This window comes from Miniopterus schreibersii (genome assembly GCF_964146895.1).
Source record: "Miniopterus schreibersii genome assembly, chromosome: 1".
NCBI classification, from domain to species: domain Eukaryota; kingdom Metazoa; phylum Chordata; class Mammalia; order Chiroptera; family Miniopteridae; genus Miniopterus; species Miniopterus schreibersii.
In genome coordinates, this window is record NC_138101.1 from 176,097,737 (window position 1) to 176,123,944 (window position 26,208).

Here is a 26,208-nt window from a genome sequence, read left to right on the forward strand (position 1 = left end):
TTGAACCAGTGACCTCTTAGTGCATGGGTTGACACTCAACCACTGAACCACACAGGCTGGATTATTACAGTTTTAACTGAAAAAGTAATTAGTGTATATGGCTAGCATTTCTGACTTTCAAAAGGATGGATTCACCATTAAAAGTAAGTATTCCTCTTATCCTAAATCATCAGTCCCCTTCCCCAGAAGTGATCACTATTGAAATATTTACATAGCCTTTCATATACTTTTCCTAAACAAGCATAGGTGTATGAATATTTTTTTAAAAAAATCAACAAGAGCTGATTTTAAAACCTGTTCTACATTTTGCCTTTTTTAAAAAGTTAATACTGTTATCTTGGGCAGCTTTCCATATCATCACATGGAGATCTTTATAATAGCTGCATAAAAAAATAGCTGCATGATATAGTATTTTATTGAACAAATTACTATAATTTACTTAGCAAATCTCCTATATTGCACAAATTTATTGCTTCCACTTTTATATTATTACAACAAACTATGTCATTTATGCATCTATAAAAAGGAGGTAATAATACACTTTTGTGAAGAGTTAATACAAAAATTAAATGAGACAATCTATGTGAAAGCATCTAGAATGCCCAGCACGTTAGGTATTTTTAGTACGTTAACTAAATGAATGAAGTGAATGAGTGAGCAAATGAACCAACAATGCTTCTGATTTTGTTTCCTGTCTGATGGTCAGTCTCCATCCAGTAGAATGAGAGCCTCATGAAAATAGGGATCAATCTTGTCTGTCTTTCATGGACGAATCCCTAGAGCCTACAGCAGCACCTGCTTATAGTAAATGTTTAAATAATTAATTGGTTAATAAAAGAATAAATATCATTAGTCATTAGTCTTATTTTCCTCTGACCAACAGTTTTAATTTCAAGGTAAAAGAGCCTGTTTAAGAGGAAAGACCGTGCAGGCTTCTTTCAAGTAAGATTATTTGCAATTTGATTCTGAGAAAAGTTAAAAAGCAAGGCCACTCCCAGATGAATGTTGGATCTTGGCAACTCAACCTGTCCTGCCTGCCCCAAATAATCTCACTTGAAAGAAGGCTGCACCGTCAGCAACTTTCATAAGCCTCTTGAGATCACAATATAGGCAAGATTTTTAAAAATGATCTTAATTACATTCATAAAGAGGAATCGGCCCTACCTCCAAGTACGAGGCCTGGGGTGGCTTACCCTAGTTACCCTACCAAAGGGATGAGCCTGTTAAAGATGGCCAAAATTTGTGAATCAATCACTGTTTTCAAATATAGATCAAAGTATAGTCAAGGACTTCTTTATAATAACATTATGTTCACTAGCATTACTTTTTTTAATTTGGAGAGAAAGAACTGCAGTTAGAGAAATGTCTTTTAACCCTGGACGCACCACGGGAATACATTCCATATGGGAATGTCATCTGTCCTGTGTGTAAGCAAAGACAAATAGTTGACAACCACTGGGCCAGATTAGGGCTTTTAGGGTCACACAAGAAAGTTGGTCAGATTTCTAGAGCATGTAATTGCATATCTGGGACAACCAAGTTTGGGGAGGATGGTATAACTTAGATAGATTGTGTTGGGCCTCACTTGCCTCACTCTCAATTTGTTCTCATGTTCAAAGACACACAGTGGGGGAGTCACAAAGTAATTATTAGTACAATATTCTCCTCACTCTTTATTCCTTCAGGGGGGAAATATGCACCTCAAAGCAGAGTGTATTCTGAATGCAGAGCAAGAATCTTTTAAGTCCTCTTCTGATTGTGACCTCTCAGTAACCTCCCACAAATGGCAGCAATTTCCCAAAACATTCACTCTCAACTTTCAACTTCTCCCAAACTCTACCCAACACCCAGTCAATGGGTCTCTCTCTCCCCTTCTCAACCTTCTGAAGACATTATCAGTCAGTCTGCTCTGTTCCGTACTCAGTGGGTGAATGCTTTGGGAGCACTGTTTTCCTGTCTAGACCTCAATGCTGGTTGAGACAGATAACCTTTACGTCAGAACTATCCCCAAATGACTTGAAGGACTTTTGTTTGTTCTGTCTTTAATTCTACATTATTTTTTCTAAATATTTCAAGATGTTCTTCCTTTTTCTCTGTATGTTCTAGTTTTTAAATAAGCATTTATTGATTTTATAAGAAAAAATTTTTAAATTTTTTTCTACATGTTCATTAGAGAAATTTAGAGAGGAAAAATATAACCACTGAGAACACCTTCATTTTAGTTCATTTTCTTCCAGTCTAATAATACACACATATATACACACACATAGACTATACTGTTCTGTATTCTTTTTAAAAAATGTATATATTTTTTATTGATTCCAGAGAGAGAGTAAGGGAGAGGGAGAGAGAGATAGAAACATCAATGATGAGAGTCATTGATCAGCTGCCTCCTGCATGCCCCCTGCTGGGGATTGAGCCCGTAACCTGGGCATGTGCCCAGCCTGGGAATCGAACCTCGACCTCCTGGATCATAGGTCAATGTTTAACAGCTGAGCCATGCCAGCTGGCCTTCTGTATTCCTTTTTATTTGACATTGTATTTTGAGCATTTTCTCTTTGTATTAAATACCTTTTAAAATATTATTTTAATGGCTCCATTGCATTCCATTGTATGGATATATCATAATTTATTCACACATTCCCCAGTAGTTAGAAATTTAAGTTGTTTCCATAATGAATGTTCATTAGTCTCAGCATCCATAATATTTCATTAAAAAATGGATCACTAAAAATTAGAATTCCTGAGCCAAATACTATAAACATTTCTTGAAATTTTATGAAAAATTTCAACTATACCCAAATAAGAGAGACCAGAATAATGAACTCCCACACAAATACTACCTACACTCAACATTTATCAAAATTTTCAACATCTTTATTTTAAAGTTATTGATACATAGTATATCATCTAATTGCTTCCCAGAAATGTACCAATTTTCCCTTTCACCAGCACTGTGAAGCTCTGGTCAGCTATTTCAAACCTAAATTGTCAGAATCTGGCATTGCATTGTCCCACGAGTCCAGTCTAGATCCTTTGAGAATCCATTTCATACCACAGTGCAGTTTCTATTTTTCAAGATGGTCTATCTTCAGTTAAGCAGAGGAGATCAGACTTTAATTGACAGTCCTTCAGCCTCTGGAGAACGGATGTGGGCAGCAGCTCCCTCTCTATGAGAGTACCCTTGGTGTACTTGGGGAGCTCAACTGATCACCCCATTACTCATCATGACATACTGTGAGTAATGATGACTGAAGGTAGTTGGCAGCTTTTAATCTCATGCTAAGAGTTTCCATATGTCATTCTTCTTCAAGTTCTGTATCTTTGCTGAATAGAGTAAAATTTAGAATATGTAATTAAATATGGCTTATTATATGCGTGATCAAAACTCAGTTGGTCTTTTTATAGAGAAATTGAATAGCTGGCTGACTTAATATTTTTATTTCAAGCAAGATGTTCACAAACAAGAATTATTATTATTATTATTATTATATAATACTATGATAGCTCTGTGGTATGCTGGAAATATTACTAAGATTGGAATAAAGGGTCAAAGTGTAGACTTGACTCTGCTACTAACCAGTTATGTAATGTTAGGGTAGTTTTAAAATCACTCTAGATTTTATTTTGTTCTTCTTAGATTTACACATTTAAGTGTGAAAATTCCACAATTTAAAAATGTCTTGATATAATTTATTATCCATTTTGCTATTATAAGTCACCCAGTTGTGTGCTGGTGATAAATGGTTAACAACCAGCCCTCTGGGGTAATTAAGCCATGATATGTGTCATTGCCCTACTTCCATAGTGTAAATACACCCACCATAGGTGACTTAATGCTGCCGTCTTGAAATCACTGAAGGCAGGATTGAGAAGACAGAGGCACAGCTATCCCATAGGCCAGTGTGGGCTGGCTCTGGCACACCACTAGCCGGTGTTCTAGGTAGAATGCATTAAGCTGCAAGTAACAGAAAACCCTGCAATCAGTGGCTTAAACAATAAAGGCATTTAATTTTTTCATGTCTCAAAAAGTCTGGAGGCAGGTAGTTCAAAGGTTGTTTCAGCAGTTCCATCGTGCCAGGGTGCTGGGTTAGTTTTCTTTGTCATTACCTTCACCATCCACCTCATGGTTGCAAAATGGCTACAGTAAGTGCCTCCAAGCTTTCTGTTCTTTTAGGACAATGTGTAAAGCAGAAAATAAAAGGTAGAGAGTACATATACGTTTTCCTTTTCTTTCTTTCTTTCTTTCTTTCTTTCTTTCTTTCTTTCTTTCTTTCTTTCTTTCTTTCTTTCTTTCTTTCTTTCTTTCTTTCTTTCTTTCTTTCTCCTTTTATTAGAAAAAATTTTGCTCAGAAACCCCAGCAGTCTTCCCTTTATGATTCATAAGTCAGGATTGAATCACATGTCCACACTTAGAGCTATCACCGGCAAAGAGGATCTGAACTGTCACATCCGGTTCAGACCAATTGTGATTCCAACCCTGAGACTGGACACAAGGAAGGAAGAGGAAGCCACATTGATATAGGCAAACAATGGTGTCTGCTACACCAAAAAGGTTTCAAGCTGAAAAATGCTGATGCTTTCAACTATCAGTTTCAATTCAATTTGTTAATTATTGAATCTGTTCAATGGGCAAGACAAAATAATTTGTCTGTTTCTCTCTCATCATTATTACACACCCAAGAGTAGCTTTATAGAAGACTTCCCAGAACAGCCATTAAAACACTTAACCTTTTTAAACTTCTTTACGTTCTTGAGACAGGATTATTTTTAAATGTCAATCCATGTTATAACTTAGCTTCCAACGAAATTTCACTTAATTAATGTAAATAAAGCTTTGTGACCATTTAGACACAGGTGTAAATAGTCCTTAGTGAATTAAAAAATTTAGTTACAGCCTAATTCAGGACTTTTATTGTTATGACAAGCTACTATTAATATGCTTCATTTTGTTTATTAGTACATGCTGCTTGGTTTATAGATTAGTTTATAATACATATACCCAAGCAACAACACTTCATTTGTTTAAAATGATTCTGTAGTTCAAAAATAATGTTTTATTTGATGCCTCATTTTATAACATTCAGAAATGCGCCACAGTGCACCCAAACCAAAATTGGAAAGGGAGTCTGATTTGGTATTTAAGCAGGTCTCTGAATAAAAATATTTTGTGCACGGAAAAGAGCAGCTTATAAAGCCAGAAGATTCTCAACTTCGTCACCCAGGACTACACAGCCTTTAAAATACAATCCCTGCTCAAACTTTGCTTCTTTATATTTTCCTAATTATCGTTTATACTACTCTAACTATTTGAAAGTGCAAATGAAAAAAAACACAACAGAAAAAATGCTTCTATGTCGAAGAAAGGCTTAGTCATATGACAAATGTCATCTCTTAGTTTTAGTATTTGATCATTGCAGCCATATAGGTGACAAGGGTACATTGTTTGGTATTTATTATTTTGGAGTGCCTAAAATTATACATGGTTATTATTAAATATAAATAATTACAATAGAGAAATGTTTTAGGTTGTTTAGTTTTTTCAATTGAGGTAGCATATGATCCTATATGAATAGCTAAACCAGAATTAGAGAATTCTCTGCTCAGTTTAGGCTACTGAGCCTACTACTGATTCTGGCTATGCAATGACAAAATTGTCTAATTTAAGATTCACTATATATCACCTAACTCTTTACAAATTTTACATTTTATCTTTGTAATATTTTTATGTCTCATAATAACTAACAACAGATGTCAAAAATATCTGTTGTTTGGGGATTTTGGTTTTTATTTTATTTTGAAAAGTGTTACACCTCTGTCATTAATTCTCTGGTATACTGAATCTAAATCTATCAAATTAGGAAATGAGATCAAATTGAAATTTTATATAATTTTAGTAAAACACTGCTTGAATTAGCTGGACTTAATGCTTTCTTTAAGAATAATCATTTCAATGCAAGAAAAAAGAAAAACTTAGCACAGAAAAAAAAAAGGATTGATTTATCTTGAATTGAGGTTCTAAAATGTCAGTCTGCAGGTCAAATGAAACCCACAAATATGTTGTTGGGACCATGCAGCATTTAAAAGTCAAAAGGTTGGACAAAGTCACAAGAGGCCGCCACTACCATAAGAGGCAGCTGACAGGCCAGGTACTATCACCACAGGCAGACCCAACCAGGCACTATAGAGAGCTGCAGCCAGTATCTTGGAAGAAAGACACTTTCACAAGAGGCAGCCTGTATCTCGAGGGGAAGACATTATCTCAAGAGGCAGCCAGTATCAAGAGGCAGCTACAGGGGCCTGACTATGTCAAGACAGAAAAGTTTTCTATATGTATCAGTGTAATTTTAAATTTATACTGAATAGGGCTAGTACATGGGTGCATTCACCAGTCACTGGGAGTAACCCTATGCACGTGGCTGAGGCGTAGCTTAGCGCAAGTCAGAACATCAGCCCGCATTTTAAAACTGGTGCAGAAAGTCAAACAACAATAACCACGCAGGATGCATGTGATCACATGCTAATCATTGGCAGAACATTGTTCACAAGCGGTCACTCTTGGATTTACATATGTAGACTATAGTTGTAGATGTGTAATATTTATTTGCCAGCAAAATTGCTACAAAGTTTTTTCCAACATATGGCCTATTTGCTAAAATTTGTTAAAAATAACAGTGAATTAATAACAAAAAAAATAACCTGTTAATTTAATTATATCAAGTCTTGGTTAAAAACATTTTTAAATTAATAGGATGTTAATTTCCACATATAACATATGGAACAGAAATTTTGACCGTTAAATCTGAAGTCCATTAAATTGAGGTCTGAAAAATGAAAGGTTTACTGTACACCCAAAATATAACTAAACTCCATCAATCCATTGCCTACTTCCACAAGCAAACTTCCTTTATAGGTGTACACACACATACACACACACACACAAAGATGAATAGAACTAGCAAATGCTTTGTACCCATACATTTAAAATATATATACAAAGAATAATTTTTGCTCATTTTCTAATACTTCTCTAAAAAAGATCTAAGGTGATTTATTAAAATAATAAAAAAGAAAAACTAAAAAAATCAGAATGAAGAAAAATATTAACTATGTTAGAAGGTCATAAGCAGGAGTTAGAACTCAAATGTCCAAAGTCACAAAATTATCTCTAATACTCCTAGTAAACCAGAAGAAAAGCAAAATTAGTTTACTGATTTAGCCCTTTAAAAAAAAAAGCCAATGTTTCCCCAGATAAGCAACACTTTCTTTAGTACCAAATTCTAAAAGAAAAATATGATGCATGGTCACCTGTGAGTAGCGGTGGTGGCTGGGGGAGCTGGTGATGGAATGATGTCTTGGATAATTTTCTTTACAAATGCAGGAAGCTTTCACAAAATTTTATTAGGGCATCCCAAGCGAAAGGTAAAGGTGTGACACAAAATATGACTCAGAGGAAGCAGTTCCACAGATGGCCCAGAAAAAAACAATTCAAGTAAGCAGCTTTCTGCTGATGCATTATGATCGGAGAAGAAAACTTGAAGCAGTATTTCTCAAAGGCCAGTCCACAGATCATACATCAAAATAACCAGGGAGTGCTCATTAAAACTGCACATTCTCCAGATGTATAGAGTAGAGCTCTCTGGGGAATGAGCCCGATAGCTTTTACAAGTTTCCCAAGGGGATTCTTAAATACACCACAGCGAGAACCACTGCCCTGGAGCAATGGCCTTGAGACATTTTTTTTCTTTTGCTTGTATGTTTCTAAAAGAATTTTGAAAAACTAGGCATCATTTCGTATGGTTATAGGTTGACATCTAACATTTCTTATTATTGTAAGTTTAAGTAGTTACAAAAAACATAATTTCGGGCTTATGGTAACATTGATGTTTTCAAATAAATCTTTTATATTACTTTAAAATGTATACAATTTAATTTTAAAAACCCATATCCAATAAAATCTAACTATATGAACAAGCTCTTTAGCGGCCAAATTTTTTACATTTTCTCTTTTTCTCCTTGAATTGGTGTTTCCATCCCATTTCCTCCACAGAATTATATTCAAATGCAATGTCTGTTATGCTTGGAAGTCATTCTTTTTTGTTGTTGTTGTTAATCCTCACCTGAGGATATTTTTTCCATTGATATTTTTTTTAGAGAGAGTGGAAGGGAAAGAGAGAGAAATCTCAGTGTGAGAGAGACACATTGATTGGTTGCATCCCACACTCACCCCACCAGGCAGGGAGCCAGCCTGCAACCTAGGTACCTGCCCTTGACTGGAAATGGAAACTCAGACCCTTCAGTCCAAACCAGCACTCTAACCACTGAGCTAAACCGGCTAGGAGGAAAGTCATTCTTTTCATCGGTCTATCATTTTTCTCTACAAAATGTGTATGTACACTGAAATTTAATTTTTTTCTCAGTGACCTTAAGGTTCTAAGTGTTAAAATTTCTTCAGAATTGCATTAGCATCATAATTATGAGTAGTACACAATTGACAAAAACGTATTTTTATAAATAATTTTTATGTAAAACTAATTATTTTGGAAATGCTTCTATTAATTTTATGGGCAGCCTTCCCCCTCTATTTAGTTTATATACTTGTAGAATACTACTTATTGATAAAATAAGACAGGCTTCAGCATTAATTTTATTCATAGTTTTTGCTTTACTAAAATACAATACTCACTGAGAAAACTTTTGATACAAATAAGTAAATAGAAATGAAAGATGTTTTGTTATAGCAGTGTCACTCAAATCTTTGAATTCCTTCTGAATTATAAGCCAAAACACATATAGTAAGTTATCATCAAAATTTATTTTTAATAAATTTAAGCTGGCAATTTGATCAGGTCATCTTTCAATTTTGTTGAAAGCAAAGAATTGGAAACCACCTGACCTGCAAAAAACTCTGTAGCCTAGTTATTAACAATCACTGTTTAACTCCAACATCAACACTCTGAATTGTGCTTAGTTTAATGCCCTAGAGGTTTTTACACCCCCCCCAAAGCAAATCACTGAAGGAAGATAAATAAATTATTGAAGGCAGGATTTCAGATGGTTGAAAGGTATTCCATTTTAACAAGTGGGAAAGGTGTGATTAGGAAAAGGGAGATGGGAAATGAGGCCAAGGGGCATTTTCAGGCAGACCCATTTTAGCAAAAAGTACTTATGGAAATTGAGGGTCCAGCAAAAGATTCCCTGAAAACTACCCTTGTTTCCACATTTCTTGAAAAGTCTTCGTAAAAGGTCACATACCTCAGTTTGAAGACCATTATACTAAGTATCTGGACACATTGAGAGAATGCATTACTTTCAAAAAGACCTCAACAATAACACAGAGAATTCAAGAGGACCAAAATTTATCTCAATTTTCTTAACTACCTGGATTCTCTCCAAATGTAGATGCAGCCTGTCCTGGGACAGCTATAGCAAGGATTAAGGTGAAACAGATGACAAAATGGTCATAACAAACAGCACAGGGAAATGTGGATAATCTTTAAAAGCCTACAAGTTTTGCTATTACGATTTTGCCAGCACTTCTCACCTTCTTTTAGTTAATAGAATTCTTATAATCTCCTCAAGGGTTGAACTGGCTCTGGGTCAGAAAGGACCAGAAGGTCCTCATTCTGTAATTTTGTGCCACAACCAAAGCTTGGGGAGACAAAGATAGGGAAGCTTCTCTCTCTCGCTTTCTTTCTCTTGCTTTAATATGAAAATAATTGCTTCTACTCTTGGAGACCTGGCTTAATTAGACTAATCTGATTTTCTGCTGGTAAAGTTAACATTAAAATGCTATTGCTCTGAGTTCTCTAATTATAGAGCAATCACGCTTTTTCTTAACAGATACTAAAATCAAATGCTATAATGTTGGATGAGGTCATTGTGTATAGCTTGTTATAAGGCTTATTTTGAGGTACCACATGAATTTCCGTGATGATTATGCAGTGACAGAAAGCGACAGAAAGTTTACTGCAGAAAAAAAAATGAATGCTACTACAGTTAATCTAAACAGATGAGGTTCCACAAGTTATTCTCTAGGATGTTCACTGACCATAACCACCTGTTCTTCCATCCCAAACTTCTCAAACTCAGCCCCTTCTTGATTTCCCCTCTTTAGCTAACCCCTTCTTCATGTTCTCCCTGCATAGTCTGGATGCACTGTGCAACCTTTTTGATGGATACTCTCACCAGCACTCTCAGCCCCCTTACTCCCTTAAACTTCTGCCTATCCATTCTGCCAAGCAGCAGCTCAGAGTCAAACCACCATCTGTTCTCTCTACTACTGCTTCTAGTTTGCCAAGCACTGCTGGAGAAATTGTATAACTGCTGATTCATGCCGTAACAAATGTGCAGTTCCCAAACTCACCTTGACCTTTAGCACTACTTGGCAATCCTTTCACTCTTGCTTGGTTGGCTTCCTTTGCCACTGCTCAGGTGCTATTCCAACCCTCAAGTCATTGCTCTTTCAAAGTTTCTTACCATGCTTCCTTAATGAACAGATGACCTAACTTTTTACTGCAGGAAAAATCAGTGTTCAACTTCCCTTTCTACTTGTGATGGTCGATGATAGCTTCATCCTCCCTACCTCTGTCCCAGAATTAATGTAGTGAATCAGTGATCCCCTTTTGATACTGTTTTTTATTTGTTTTAATCTCATAAAGTCTGTATACATTATCAAAAGACAAACAACTCTTTTTGTAAGTCATATTCCAGATTGAAGAAAGGGCCATCGGAATGCTAGGAAATAAAAGGAGCTGATTGGCTACAGCAGAGAGTACATCAGAATAGCAAGTGTTCTTCCACTTCAGTCACTCACGAGCAAAGGCAGAAAGAAAGGTGAGTTGGGAAACTGCCTGCCTATTGAATGTTTTACAATTGTAACATAATTCTGCCAAACAAATGTCTCAACATGAAATTTAAAGAGGTCATGCTTTAGTGATCAATGCCATTTTTGTTCTCTACTATTTGCTCTCACCTGCCACATCTGCAGTCTAAAAAGCAGACTAATAATAATTAGTCCACTTAGTTTCTTCTTTTAACTGTGTGGAGTTGGCTCACCCTTATTCCATCCAAACTTTTCATGGGAACTCCTAGGGCAATCAATGTGAAATACATTATGCTTTACCTGATACGGCTGTTCTAATTTAATGTCATATTACACTAGCTATCATACAGAACTTACAAGTGACACGTACATGCTTTAGAAAAAGTATTTGTGAGACTGCCTAATGAGGAGTTTTGATGTAGAAGATACTTAGGAGAGATATGTATCATAGCCAACCAGGGGCAGATCCAGGTCTTGTGGGACCCTGAAGTGTATATAATTTGGGTAGTTCCCTCTTTTTAAAAAAACAATACAAAATTATGAATTAAAAATGAGGTAAAGAACCTATGGTAGAGGTCTCTAAAACTTAAGCTTCGTTAGTTGCATATAAATCAGCTTTTTTGTATTTGACCCAAATCCAAAATGCATTAAAATATAAACATCTGACGTGAGCCAGGAACATAGCATAATATTAAATTTCATTCTCATAATAAACCTTTTTATTTACCATTCTCATTTTCACTAAAGTAGTAACTGAGGCTCAGAGAATTTAGTAACTTACAGCTCACAGATCAGAGTGAAGGTGAGATTTAAACCAAGACCTGACACACTAAATCTTGTGTAATTTCCACTGCAATGCTCTGCTTTTAAGGTTTCCCAAAAGACAAAGGGTTTAAGTTAATTTGGAGATTGCCCCCCAAAATTGCTTGGAAATGCTCAGTTAGTATTTGAAATTGACATGACTGAATTCACATTTGAGAACATCACTAAAATTATTGTCCTAAAACTGTTTAAAGGGCATGAAGAAACAAATATATCTCTTTGGGTTATCTTCTGCTCATTAAGTGACATAGATGAAGACAGGAAATCTTAGGATCTCAGAGAAATGTGGTTCTGATAAGGAGAGGAAAGTGGAGGCAGAATCAAAATCTGGAAGTAAGTCTACAATTACAGCCTCTCAGGAAAAAGCCTGGCTGTGGAAGGACATACTGACAGTATTGATATTTCACAAATTATATCCTCTTGTTACATGTCCAATATTAGTCTACCTTCCCATTCAGCTATGTCAAGTTTTATTTATTTATTTATTTATTTATTTATTTATTTATTTTAAATATATCTTTATTGATTTCAGAGAAAGGAAAGGAGAGGGAGAGAGAGATAGAAACATCAACGACGAGAGAGTCATTGATCGGCTGCCGCCCGCAATCCGGGCATGTGCCCCGACCGGGAATTGAACCCTGATCGCCTGGATCCTAGGTCATCACTCAACCGCTGAGCCACGCCCGGCCGGGCTATGTCAAGTTTTAAAAATAGGAAAATTGCCCAGCCAGGCGTGGCTCAGCGATTGAGCGTCGACCTAGGATCCAGGTGTTCGGGGTTCGATTCCCGGTCAGGGCACATGCCCGGGTTGCAAGCTCGATCCCCAGCTGGGGGCGTGCAGGAGGCAGCCGATCAGTGACTCTCTCATCATTGATGTTTCTATCTCTCTCTCTCCCTTCCTTTCCTCTCTCTGAAATAAAGATTTTTTTTTTTTTTAAAAAAAAAGGAAAATAATATTTGCCACATATATAATATTACTCAATATTACATCTATACCTTATATTTGCCAGCTTGGCCTCTACTTTTAGATGATGTCCCTTAGAGGTATCCTCTCCTCCTCCTAAGACTCCCCAAAAGGTAGATAGATACTTTGTCTTTATCTCTTCTTCACCCACAGAATCCAGCACTATGCCCTACAGAGAGTAGGAATTCCATGGAGGTTAACTGCCACAAAAGATGGTGTTGATGAGTTATTTTTGATAAGCCACCATTTTATACCACAATAGGGATTCCATAATATAGATGTTTTGTGATTCCATACAATTCAATCAAAGACTTCAGAATAAAACTTTTGGTGTTGGCTAAAGCTAAGGCAAGAACTTATCAGATGTAGTTAATAGTATTTTTAGTCAACAAACTATCATTGATGTTGGAGTTACTTAAAAGACCTGTTGATTCTGTGGTTTTGGGGCCATTGTGACCTCAAGCTGCAGCTAAAATCAATCCAATGCAACAGGAGTTTTAAGAACAGCAGCACAAAAATGATGACAACTGAATGGAACAAGAAATCACATATTTTCAAGAAGACCTCTTTATTCTTAAAGTAGAAGTTTCCCTTCAAGATGACAAGTAGTTCAAACTCTCCAGGTTCTCACTTGCCCTCAAAAACAAGGTGAGTCTTTGACAGAATATGCTAAGTGGTAACTATTCAGGAGGGAAAAGAGGGTCTCTATTAACTCAAGCTAAAGGCAGATATTATGGTGTCTCTTTCCACAGAAGTTCTGAAATAGACTGCAACTACTTGAAGGAATTGAATGAGGACTTAAAACTAAGAAAACTGGAACTGCTAGAGATGCTAAAACCTCTTGAAGATAAGAACAACCTCTTATTCCAGAAGTTAATGTCTAACCTGGAGGAAAAACAAAGAAGGTAATGGCTCTCTACTCAGGATTTCCTAAAGGGAGAAAACCTGGAGAACTTTAATCCATAAGATTATCAATGATTATTTACATTTTAAAAAAAGGTTTAGACATTCAGCAATAGTAGGTAAAGAATTTGTAATCACAAAATCAGAATGGCAAAGAATCCTTTATTCTCTTTTAGTAAAATTAAAATGACTCAGCCCTCATCTCACAGGGTTACAGTTATTACTCTTCTTCCCCAGGGTATCTACCCAAGAAACAGATAATAACCTTTAATATCTTTAGTTTATCATGGTCACACCAATAGCTCCTTATATTTATGTTTGTGGAATCCCTTTAGGATAAATGACTCTGCTATTTCCCATGCCAAGCAGTGGAATGACAATCTTTTTAAGCATACTAAACAGTTGAGGTCTGAACGCTTCAATAAGATATTCACTGTTCTTGGGACCCACCAACTCTCTGTTTCCTTTCTAGTCTCGGACAATTTCACCTTAATGGGTCTATCTTCATTCTATACCCTGACTATAAGCATCTCAGGGAGTTCAGACTTTTGGAGAACAAATGCCAGGCAGTTTCTAGGTCAAGAAAACCCAGAAACTCAGACTTCTTTCAAGAGAACACAAGTCTTGCTTCTCTGCTTATAATTGGAGAGTTTTTCCATGAATATAAATATTAATAATGCCATTAAAGGATGTCTTTTCTCACAGCCAAAGACTTGCTATTCATTCAGATTTTGTTAGAAACTTCTTTTTCAGGAAAAAAAATATACTTTTTAATTGATTTCAGAGGGAGGGAGGGAGAGGGAGAGAGAGACAGAAACATCAATGATGAGAGTCATTGATTGGCTGCCTCCTGCATGCCCTCTACTGGGGATCGAGCCCAAACCTGGGCAAGTGCCCTCACCTGGAATTGAACCGTGACCTCCTGGTTCATGGGTTGATGCTCAACCACTGAGCCACGCTGGCTGGGCTAGAAACCTCTTGATGGTTTGATTCTCTGGGGGCTATCATAAGGATATAAGTGGTTTCCCCAACTAACACAAATGTCTTTAAATGGAAAAACAAGGTAGAGGAGATGGACAGAGACTGGTAGGGAATAATTGTGGTATTTATCCTGAAGACAACAGGTTCTTTGACCTCCTTCACAAGAGCAAAACTGCCCTTTTCTATCCCAAAAGTAATACACCAAAACATTCTTCTGATAGGGTGGAGAGGAGCCTCAGTGGCTGTTGAAGACCTAAGTTCTGAGCAGTATATAGATCACAGAATTCATTATACAGCACAGAGCTAAGGCAAATGTCAATTAGGAATGGAGTCATCCTGCTAAGAAGGACTTCCATAACTCCTGTGATTTCAGTCCCCATCTCACTCCCATGGAAGAGTACTTTCTGACTGGTTACAAAATACTAATATTACTCTTTAGGAAGTATTATGTTTTATGATGTCTCTCCCTTCTAGTCTGCAGATTATGAGACAGATCATGGCAGGGAAGGGGAGTGAAGAATCCTCAGCCATGGAGCTCATTAAGGAAGCAGAGGAGATGAAGCAGAATCTGGTAAGAGGTTTATGGGCACTGCAGGGAATGGCCTCCCGAACACAGATCAATGCCATTGCTGTCGTCAGATGTGGAGGGAAACACAGAGTGCTCATCTCCAGTATCTGATGCTTCAACAATTATACCTCTTTGATTTAGAAAGTCCAGGATGATCCAAAGAAAGTCAGAGAAAATGTTGGGGGAAAGTAAGAACTAGTAGCTAGCAAAAATTCTATTTCTTTGACTTTTTAAAAAACTTTTCATCTAGTGCAGGGGTGGGGAACGTCCAGCCTGAAAAATCATTTGGTCTGGCCCTGCCAAGGCCTCACAAAAGAGAAGCAGTTCCAGCCATCACATTAGGGGTGAGTTAATTAAATGTTTGACCAAATATAGCAGACTAATTTGTATGGCCCAAGAATGATGTTATAAATATCCAAATGGCCCTTGGCAGAACAAAGGTTCCCCACCCTGATCTTGTGGTAATGAATACAAGCATATTAAGCCTTCACATTTCAGAAGGAATAGAAAATACCTACTAAAATTAAAAAAAAAAAAAAAAAATAGTTTGCCCTGAAAGAGTCTTACAAGATTTTTAAAAAATCAACAATGTAGCCCAGTCGGTGTGCCTCAGTGGTTGAGCATTGACCCATGAACCAGGATGTCAAGGCTCAATTCCGGGTCTGGGCACATGGCCTGTTGTAGGCTCCATCCCCAGTAGGGGGTATGCAGGAGGCAGCTGATCAATGACTCTCATGGTTGATCTTTCCATTTTTCTCTCCCTCTCCATCTCTCTGAAATCAATAAAAATATATTTAAAAATATTTTTTAAATCAACAATGTAAAGGATCTTAAAAACTAGAAATTAGTGGTCTAAGCCCCAGAGAAATTGCCATATGGTCAGAATGCCTTAAGTATCATCAGTGTGAGGAACTCATTTCTATTGATATCATACCACAATTACCAAAATTAAAGTTTTCAAAATTCATATTATCATCATCATCATCATCAAACTCATCTCTATGTTCCTGGATTTGGGCTAGGCTCATTTATTGCTTTCCTCTGTGGTTAATTATGTCCCTGCACCCTTTTTCCCCTATTACTTAATAATTTCTTCCAATTTCACTTTAATGATGGAACAAACACGTATTTCTGTTTGTTTGGTTTCCCCCCTCCAACAGGAAAGGAAAAACAAGATGCTTCGGAAGGAAATGGAGATGCTATGGAACAAGGTGTGCCTCTAGAGATCCCTGAAAGTACAGCCTTACAGACCTTGATGCAAAAAATCTTCCCTTTCCTCCGGTCCTTATCCTCATTCTTCTCAGGTCCCTGCTTCCACTCTTGCCTCATTGCAATTCATTCTTTGCATAGCATCCAAAGTGGTATTTTTAAAACAATCAAATCATATCGCTTTTTATGAAAATCCTTTACAGATGCTTCTTATTGCCTCATAATCTAGCTGTGGTCGACCTCTCTAGTCTCCCCTCATAGAAGTCCTTCTCTTCATCCTTATGGTTTCTCAAACATGCTAAGACTTTTCCTATCACAAGGCTTTTGTTCTTGCTTTATCCCTGGCCTGTAATTATATTTTCTTATGGTTGGCTCATTTTCATCTTTCAGGTCTCTATGTAAATGTCACCTCAGGGAGGCCCTCCTTGTTTACTCTACCTAAAATAGGGCAACCCCTGCCCCCTACTTTTCACTATACAACCCTGTTCATGTCTTCCATAACACTTTTTATAATATAAGCTTATGATTATTATCATTATTTTACTTGTTTTTTGTCTCCCTGCCCCTCTCTGGTATATAAGCTTCTCCAATATTTTGATTGTTTTGTTCATCTCTGAATCCCTAGCACATAGCACAATGTTTGGAACCTACTAGACAATCAATGAATGTAAACTGACTGAATGAATGAATGAATGAATGAGTGAATGAGTACCTAATTCTAATTCCCCTATAATTTTGCAACAATCATTGCATTGTTTAAGATAACAATAGTAGGCCTTTTTGCTGGGAAATGAGGCAGAGGTAGACTTAGTCCTTTGTGGACTAAGTCTTTGGTATCTGAGTGCTTTTTCACAGACTATGAGACTAGAACAGATTGTGTCTTGTAATAAAAACAGGTGTATCACGTGATTTCTGACAGCTTTTTTCATTTCACCTTTCCACAAATAATCAGGATACCATCAAGCCTTGCATCTTATACTGAGTTCTGCTTCTAGTTCTCAGTGGCAGCTACAAATCAGTTCTACGAATTGTCAGAAGTTTAGTTTCTGAGTTCTTGAGTCCTGTGACAGGATATGACAAAGCTCTATCAAAATCCACCTTCTCTAGAATTCCCAAAAGACTTTTTATAAGGGATGTCTATATGACTTGGCTTGTGATTGACTTTCCTTACCCATATTTTTAGATAGTGAGAAATGGAGAGAGAAGAGCAGAACAAAGGCTTCTGAGTCTGACAAATCTGGTTCAAATTCCAGCTCTGTACTTTCCTAGATGTGTGACCCCAAACAAATGACTTAACCTCTCCAAGTCTCAGTTTTTCCATCTTTAAAATGGAAATAAAAATAGTTCTGTGAGGATTAAATGAGAATATTTGTAGTGCAGTAGAGTAGTGTAAGTAAATAAGTAGCTTATAGTAGTGATTGGTATATAATAAGGGTTTAGCTAGTAGTTATTATTATTATAAGACACACTCAAGGGACCAAATGGAAGGGCTTGTTCCATTCCGAACCCCCTCTGGTAGTTCACTTTTCATGTTGGGCCCTGATTAGCAGGAACCAAAAGCCTTAACCCATACTGGCTTTCTACTTCCCTTATTCATTCCCACTAATTTAAAGCTTTGCCAAAATGTCTCTCTATAGACATTCAACATGGAAGAACTCAGTGATCAACAAAAAGCACCACAGATAAAAAACAAAACAAACTTGCAGGATGGAAAGGCAAGTAGACGTCACGGTACTTAGAATTTAAAGGTTGTTGATGCCATACGACTGGAAACAGCTGGCTGACCATCAGGGCTATTTTGGTTGGAAGATAGGTAGGATCTGGGCCTTTAGGATATATTGGATTTACTGTCTGCTAAGACATTGCACTTCTTTTTTTTAATCCTCACCTGAGGATAGGATATTTTTTCCATTTCTTTTCAGAGAGAGAGAGAGAGAGAGAGAGAAACATCGATGTGAGAGAGAAACATTGGTTTCCTGCAACCGAGGTTTGTGCCCTTGGCCAAAATCAAACCTGGGACCCTTCAGTCTACAGGCCAATGCTCTAACCACTGAGCAAAACCGGCTAGGGCAAAGACATTCCACTTCTTTCCTGGGACCTCCTATTTCTTTAGCTCTCTTCTTCTATCCCAGGATCCTGAAACCGCATCACCTAGGAAGACCAAGAATGAATTGGAGACGTCATATGCAGAGAAAGTGAAGGAGCTAAGGAAGGTAGTACAAATTTTCTGAATGGCACTGGCTTTTAGAGCTGACAGATTAGATATCATTAATGTAGCAATAATATGCCTAAACTATACTGTGCTCCTGAACTGATGCAAAAATTTATAGGAGATTTGATTCCCTTGTGATGTTATATTTGAGTCAGTGTAACACTTCAAGTTTCTGGGAAATCATGTTAGCTAGGGAAAAGTGGGAGAAGCTGTGCCAACAATGAATTTTGCAATAGCTATGTGACATCAAAACACTTGTTAATTTGTTTTTGGACATTTATTTAGAGGTATTATGCTTGTACCTAATCTTCTCTCAGCCAACTCATTCATAGAAAATGATCCTATTCATTTAGATTTTAACTTTTGGAGAGTGAATTGTACAGGTTGAGGCCAATTAAAAGAACTGTGCAGTTGAAACCAATTTATTAGTGAATCTATGACACCATAATTTTGCTATAAAGTCTTTGTGGTATGCTGAGAAAACTGATTTCTGATCTCAATTTACTTTGTCACCCAGAGGCTCTTTCTTCCACCAGGAAAAACAACAGAGGAAAATAGAATGGGTCAGGTATCAGGAACAAGCCAACAACCTTCAGGTATTAATGTGTTCTCAGGCTAGACTTGGGGTACAGTTTCATTCATACAATATAAAGGCTTTTAGTTTCATAATGTTAAACCTGATCCCTTCATCTCAATTACCAATTGTCCTGCTAAAAGAAATGAATGTTTCATAGGGAGACAGCTGGAGAGAATTGTCTCCAGCTTCACCTTGAGTAACTTGGGATAAATAGCATTTTTTCCTATGGTCTTGATTTTGTTCTATATGAAATGGGGGGGATCACAAATTCTTCCTCCCCAACTTCTAAAAATTAAGCATGATAGGATAATTTTAAAACTTCTGAGTAAAAAGGATTCAGGTAACAGTGGTTTTAGAGAAGTCAATAGTATATGAATTGTTTTGAAAAATGTTCTCTTGTAGAATGACTCTAATGGAAAAGTGATTGAGCTCAGAAATGAAGCCTTGAAGAACTACCAGAAGGCCAATGACCTGAAATTATCACTATACTTACAGCAGAATTTTGAGCCAAAGCAAGCATTTTTTTAAATCTTCCTGGGTCCCAAGAAGGTAGGTAAAGTTTCATAGGTACACTGTTTGAGGTTCTGTTTTGCTTTACATTAGAGATCCCAGTACATGTAAAGTGATCAACACAATGTCTGCCACATAGTAAGTTAAATGTTAGTAATATTATAATAAATTTTATCACTATCATTATTACTATTATTATTACTCTGAAGCTCTCATACCAAGGTAAGGATTTCTCTGGAGGAAATGAAATTTTCTTCTGTAAAAACTAATATATACTTAGCATATGTAGTTGATACATAGTTGGAAATTGATAAAATATTAATTTCCTCCCCACTCCCTACCCTCTCCTAGAAATTAAAGTAGTTTGAGCTCACGAATCTTATTGGGATAGACTTTGCTACTTCAGAACAGAAGGCCAAGGAGATAGACATCTGACAATGGTTGTGAGTTTCACTAATCCAGATATTCCTCTGGGGGTTTCAGCATATCCCTTCCAAAGAATTTATGGCACCATTATGGCAAATCATATAGTTTACCATAAAAAAGAGAATAAAGGAATGTCTTCTGAGGGGCAGGAGAAAAGTTTTTAAATTTTCAAGGATCTATGAATCTGAACTTTCTATTTTAAAAAAAGAGACATAGAATGAGAAATCATGGCAATGAAATTACAATGTTTTATCAGTATCAGTGTATCTCTAGTTTCTTCTCAATCTTATTCCATAAAGGGCTTAAACAGTTTACAAAATCACAAACAGCACATAGGATAAAATAGTAGATGAACAAATCTACATGAAAGGAAAATATTTGAAGCCAGGTAAATACACGAAAATGCATAATGGAAGTACTATATAGTTGGTAGAGGCAGGCTTCAAACTTGGTTCTGAATTTCCCAGAAAAAGAAACATGGATTTATGGTGTCCACAAAATAACAATCACCAATTGATAAGGAGAACCACAGCTTTTAGTGGTACTGAGACCAGAGAGAAATTTCTTTCCAGGTCCTTATCATGGAGACAAGACACTCTCTGTGTATTATTGTAGCTAGTGTCTTCAACAATATTTCTAAAATGAATTCAGAATCTAAATTACCTAGGCTGTTTCTTATCTATTCCTTGCACAATCTGATAAGAAATTATACATTTGAAATTTTTTAAAAATGATGAATCAGCTCAATATGATTTGGTCCAGGTACATAGCATTCTGTTAGTCTGACTTGATCCATAAGTAAAATTTAGAAAATCTAGAATACTGGATGGACTACCTATTCTTCAGCCAGTGTTCCATCCATATTTTTCTTTTAACTGTTGTTTTGATAAGAATTGGACGCAGAAAGCTTGAGGCTTTCTTCTCCAATAAGAACCTGGAATACAACCAGAAATAGTATAAAGTCATTAAGATATGAATGAAAATGATAGAAGAAAGGACGGTTATGAGGAAGACAGATCTTTGTTTTATTTCATTTAAAATTAGCTGAAGATCATCTTGAGGAATCCACAGCGTAAGGGGCCAAAATTCTTTCAGTTCCAGGTTCAAATCAAGCCAAAATTAGTAATAAATGAAATATTCCATTCAACTTGGTCACCTCAGACTTTGAGTCTTTGATCTTTGAACTAGGACAGCCCACAGAGCAACACCCTCTTTGTCTTCTGTCCTACACTTCTGAAGAATTAAGTGATAGCGCACCAAACTGTTTTGTTACTGCAAATGAGTGTAGCCACAGGCATAAGTGACCCATTGCTCCTGTCTTTTATTGATTGTGCATTCACTGAGCATGGATTATAGGCCAGTTTCATTTTCTAATAACACATTTACAAAATTATTAGATTTGTCTGAGTCCAAGTGGGTATGAAATCTACATCTTAGAATTTGGTTATATTGACTTATCTATAACCTAGTTTTTTATTCTTGCAAAGTAAACAAAAGAAACATTAGTTTTCTTTATAGAGGGTTTTTAAAAGTAATTATGTTAAGATTATTACCAACCGTGATATAATAGGGAGGTGGTTTGGTGGTGCTCAGTGTTTCCCAACTTCTGTGTCCCTTAGACTATTGTTTATTCAATATTTTCTACTTAGATTGAGTTTAGTTTCTTAAATGCATTACTTGAAACAAAATTTTTATTACTGTTTTAAATGAAATTCAGGGCAGTTATACATAATAGAAAGTAAACTTAATAATAAGTATACAGAAAACAAAATTTTAATATTCTAACAAGATGTTGAAGCCTCAGGCATGTTTTATCTTTATTAGGAAATGAGATTAGCAAGATGTAGAGAGTTTTAAAGAAACCCAGCAACAAATTGAAACTTTCTCCTTGATGACATCACGTTCAAGAGAATTGAAAAGGGAATTATTTTCCCACTGTGACTTATAGTATTTAATGTGTTTAGCACCTCCTAGATTTATTTCACTTGCCACCTAAAATCATCTCACCATCAAATTTTAGGAAACAGTAATTTAATGTAAAAAGCACTAGGTTTAGAGTCATATATATGAGTTGAAGGCCTTACTCTGAGACTAACCGGTTAAATAACTTGGGCAGGTTATTTAGTTTCACTTAAATTCTTCATTTAAAACAGCCATAAAATATTATAGAGCATGTTGAAAACATATGGTGTTTGTTTTTTTTTAATCACACCTGAGGATATGTTTATTGATTTGAGAGAGAGAGGATGGGAACATAGATGTGAGAGAAACGTCAATTGGTTGCTTCCCATACAATGTCCCGATTGACCAAAGATCCAACCTGCAACCTTTTGGTGTATGGGATGACACTACAACCAACTGAGCCATCTGGACAGGGTGAAAACACATGGTTTTGTACAACCCGCACAATGACTCTGTGGGGTAGTTATAGAACAAGAAACTAGTTCAGAGAAATCAGGCTTCTGACTCCACATCCAAAGCTCATCTAGAATATGCTATAAAATGGCAGTATTAAATATGTGCTTTTTCATGACTCTTCCATTTCTACAGGCTATGACTTGAATTCAAACTTATCACTTGTTTAATGTATAATCTTCCAAATGAAGAATCATACTCCCTAAGACTAACTTGTTCAGTAATAAAATAGGTTGACAGTTTTGCAATTCTGCATTTATCCCAGTAGGTGGCACCGATCACATCTAGGCTTTTAGTCCACAAATCATGGTAATTCAGGAAATGCTGTGAGAGCGATTGGCCTTCTATTACCCTTAGGACAAAATGTGCTATATTTACATATCAAATGAAAACGGAAAAAAAACAAAAACAAAAACCCACCTATTGATGTTTTCTACCATGCTCTGTGGCACTGAGGTGTATTACTGGCAGCCTTGATTAGACAGTATTAAACTTGGTATTCCGCTTCACAATCCTTATCTATTATTCTAGTCCCTCCATTCCAAAACACTCACTGCCCACTTCCTCCACACTCCCTATCTACCACTGTTTCTTTCTACCATTGATAAATCAGACAATTGGGACACTGAATTAAAAAATCAGTTAGGCAATTGCACAAGGTGTGGTGATTTCTTGAAGGTTAAGTAAGTGTTCCTGGATAATGTTTCCTTTCCTCAAGTTTCAAAAGAATTGAATTTCACAAATCTGTCCTTAGGAAAGGGACATACCTCCCAGCAAATCAAGGTACAGGCCCTTCTGTTCTAGGCATTTCCAGGTAGAGAGAAGGCTTCTCTCCCACTGCTCTTGGCCAAGAATCCCTCCTCCCACATCAACTGTCCTGTGTGCTGGTTGGCTGAGTCTCAGTGGTGTGACCTGTTTGGTTGGCAAAATACAATCCCTTGTTAATATTACTTTGTTACACTTCAAGCAATCACTACTTGCAAATTCCCTTGAGGCCCAGGTTGTAGTAGTATCCTTGTTAGTCTTATCTGTTTAGCATACTGCACCACCTAGTCTTATAGAAGAGAAAAACATTTTATACCTAGGGTAAAGTCTTTCCTTTTAGTCTTTCCAGAGATGGGGCACATTTGAAGGGATTTACTTCCCCACTGGACTAAAATTACAATTTGACCCAAGGTGTATGGAAGCTTTTCCCTGGCTTCAGTGGAGTTGAAAGAGCAGTTCATGGCCTTTGGCAGTCACCTATCTTAGTGAACAATGGCACGAAGCAACCTTTAATTTCAGCTGAATTTCCCGTGATGCCTACTGGTGTTTAAAGAAGAGGTTTATCTTTAGTAATAACAGAAGTGGTGATAAGACATTTGATTCTGACAGCCTTGGTTTTCTCTCCTCCACCCCTCACCAAACTCTAAGCATTTCCTTGAGCTTTTTTGAGAAGCTGAAGGTTGGATGTAAATATTTTGCTACATTTATAAATTCAGATGAAAGTCCAGTGAGGTGGGAAATGAATACTCTTGAGACCTTATTTATTCTATAACTCTCTTTGCTCTGAAAGCAAGTCATTCTTCTCAGCTTTAACCTTTACTTCACTTTAGTATTACTCTCCCTGATTGCTGAAATACACTCCAGCAGGTGCTGCTGAAAGGAAAATAGTTGTGTTAAGTTAAAATGCTGAAAGCAGAGATAGAAACCCACAGCTAGCTCAATCTGGGTGCTTGATAAATAATATTGCTTTCAAACACAGGATTTTTTAAGCTTTGAGGCAACTTGATGTGAAAGTTAAGTTTATGGTATTAGTAGGCTATGAAGTTAATTTCTAAACTAGGTCATTCTTTCATTTCATAGAAAACCCCACAGAATTCCAGGGGGAGAATACAAGTCTTCTTTCCAAAATATAAACTTTAAAGGTTTTAAAAAAGTAAACTGTACTTTTATTAATATTGATTATTACAATGAGTGACAATAGGTCCCAAACTTTTTTGCATCACACACTCAGAAGAGCAGCAGGATGTCTAGGATAGGGTTGTCATATTTAGCAAATAGAAAGGGATGCCCAGTTAAAATTGAATTACAATAACTTTTAGTATAAATATGTCCCAAATATTACATGGGACACATATTAAAAATTACTTGATGTTTGTTGAAATCCAAATTCAACTAGGTGTCCTATATTTTAGTCTGGCAACACTAGCTAGGACAGATTCACTACAGTGCTTATTTAGCACCCTACAATTCTCCCTCTGTCCCTTTTATTTCTCCCCTTTTAATTGCCTCCCTTCTCTGCCTCTACCTCAGCTTGTGCCTGTCGTTTCCTCTGCCTCCTCTTTGTCTACCCTGCCCCCACCTTTATCTTTGGTTTGTTCTTCATTATCCACTGTTGGCCATTTTTATGGGTTATCTCAGGGTGTGAATATATGTGTATGAATTAACATCACATTTCTTCATTTAAAAGTTGAATATTAGAAGAACATTTTGTAGCCTCTCTAACAGTGTTTTTATTTGCACGCAATATTCAATGATTATTTTTTTCCTATGGGACATGAGCTCTCAACAACAACAACAACAACAACAAAGGTTTGTTACTCCAACTTTAAAAATACTGTTTGAAAGTTATTTTCTTTTTAATTTTTAAAAAATCTGAAGGGTACTGGGTTGGATTCTGGCCAAGGGCATGTACCTTGGTTGCAGGCTCAATCCCCCGCCCAAGTCAGGGTGAGTGCAGGAGGCAACCAATTGATGTCTCTCTCACAATGATGTTTCTGTTTCTGTTTCTCTCTCTCCCTCTCTCCCTCCCTCCCTCTCTCTCTCTCTCTCTCTCTCTCTCTCTCTCTCTCTCTCTCTCTCTCTCTCTCGTCTCTCTCTTTCCCTCCCCCTTCCACTCTAATAAGCAACTGAAAAAATATCCTTGGGTGACGGTTAAAAAAAAAACAAAACCACCCGAGGATATGTTTTTACTGATTTCCAGAGAGAAAAACATTGATGTGAGACAGAAACATTGATTGGTTGCCTCCTATAGCACCCTGACCCAGGACTGAAGCTGCAACCTAGGTATGTGCCCTGACTGGGAATCGAACCCGCAGCCTTTTGCTCTATGGGATGACGCTCCAACCAATTTAGCAACCCGGCCAGAATGATAGTTATTTTCTAAAACAACAATTAGAAACTTCACATTAATGTTAATACCAGAGTAAATCCTATGATCATACAATGATATAATACTGTGATGAATGTTAATAGCCTTACAACTCAAAATAAAACTAGTTTTTTTCCTCAAAGAAAGCTCTCATTGTCCTAATGTTTCCCTTCAGGTACAATGGGCACTACAACTATGGGCAGAGCAACCAAGGGCAAAAAGGAATCTAATGTGGTGAGAACTCCTTTCATTTTCAAAATCACTTTAAAGTCTTGAAAAGTTGTAGTTTTTGGAATGCATTTGTTAATGTACATTCTAATTTAATATTTTTAGGGGATTTGCAAAGTGAGTGCCAGGGCACTTGATATTTTAGCTGTCTTTTTTTTTCTTTTTCTTTTCTGGTGGTTTTGTTTTTCCTTCCCATTTTAGAGCATCCTGGGATCAAAGATCTACACAAAACAACAAGGAACTAAAGGAAGTCAGTTTGATGATGTAGGAAGGAGGCTCTTTTTTCTGAGGTCACTACTAGATGAATCTCTGAAGATTTCGAAGGCTTTCACTCCATTTGCTTGGGCAGATTTAAAGACTAGGCATAGCCATTTGTGTTCATTAAAATCTCTCAAACCTTTGTTTTCGTGTTGTTCCCCTCTCATTCCCCACTAA

The 26,208-nt window shown here is 36.7% G+C and overlaps 1 protein-coding gene across 1 annotated transcript; it reads left to right on the top strand.

The window, feature by feature from the left end:
* Positions 1-13,209: 13,209 nt before the first annotated feature.
* CCDC196 (coiled-coil domain containing 196) lies at positions 13,210-26,208 on the top strand (the record flags this gene model as incomplete). Its single annotated transcript, XM_081127238.1, is given in 12 exon segments — positions 13,210-13,259; positions 13,364-13,516; positions 14,970-15,066; positions 16,224-16,274; positions 17,910-17,991; positions 18,405-18,409; positions 18,411-18,485; positions 19,021-19,080; positions 19,464-19,580; positions 19,583-19,610; positions 25,721-25,779; positions 25,975-26,208. Coding segments are annotated over 12 exon segments (1,011 nt in total).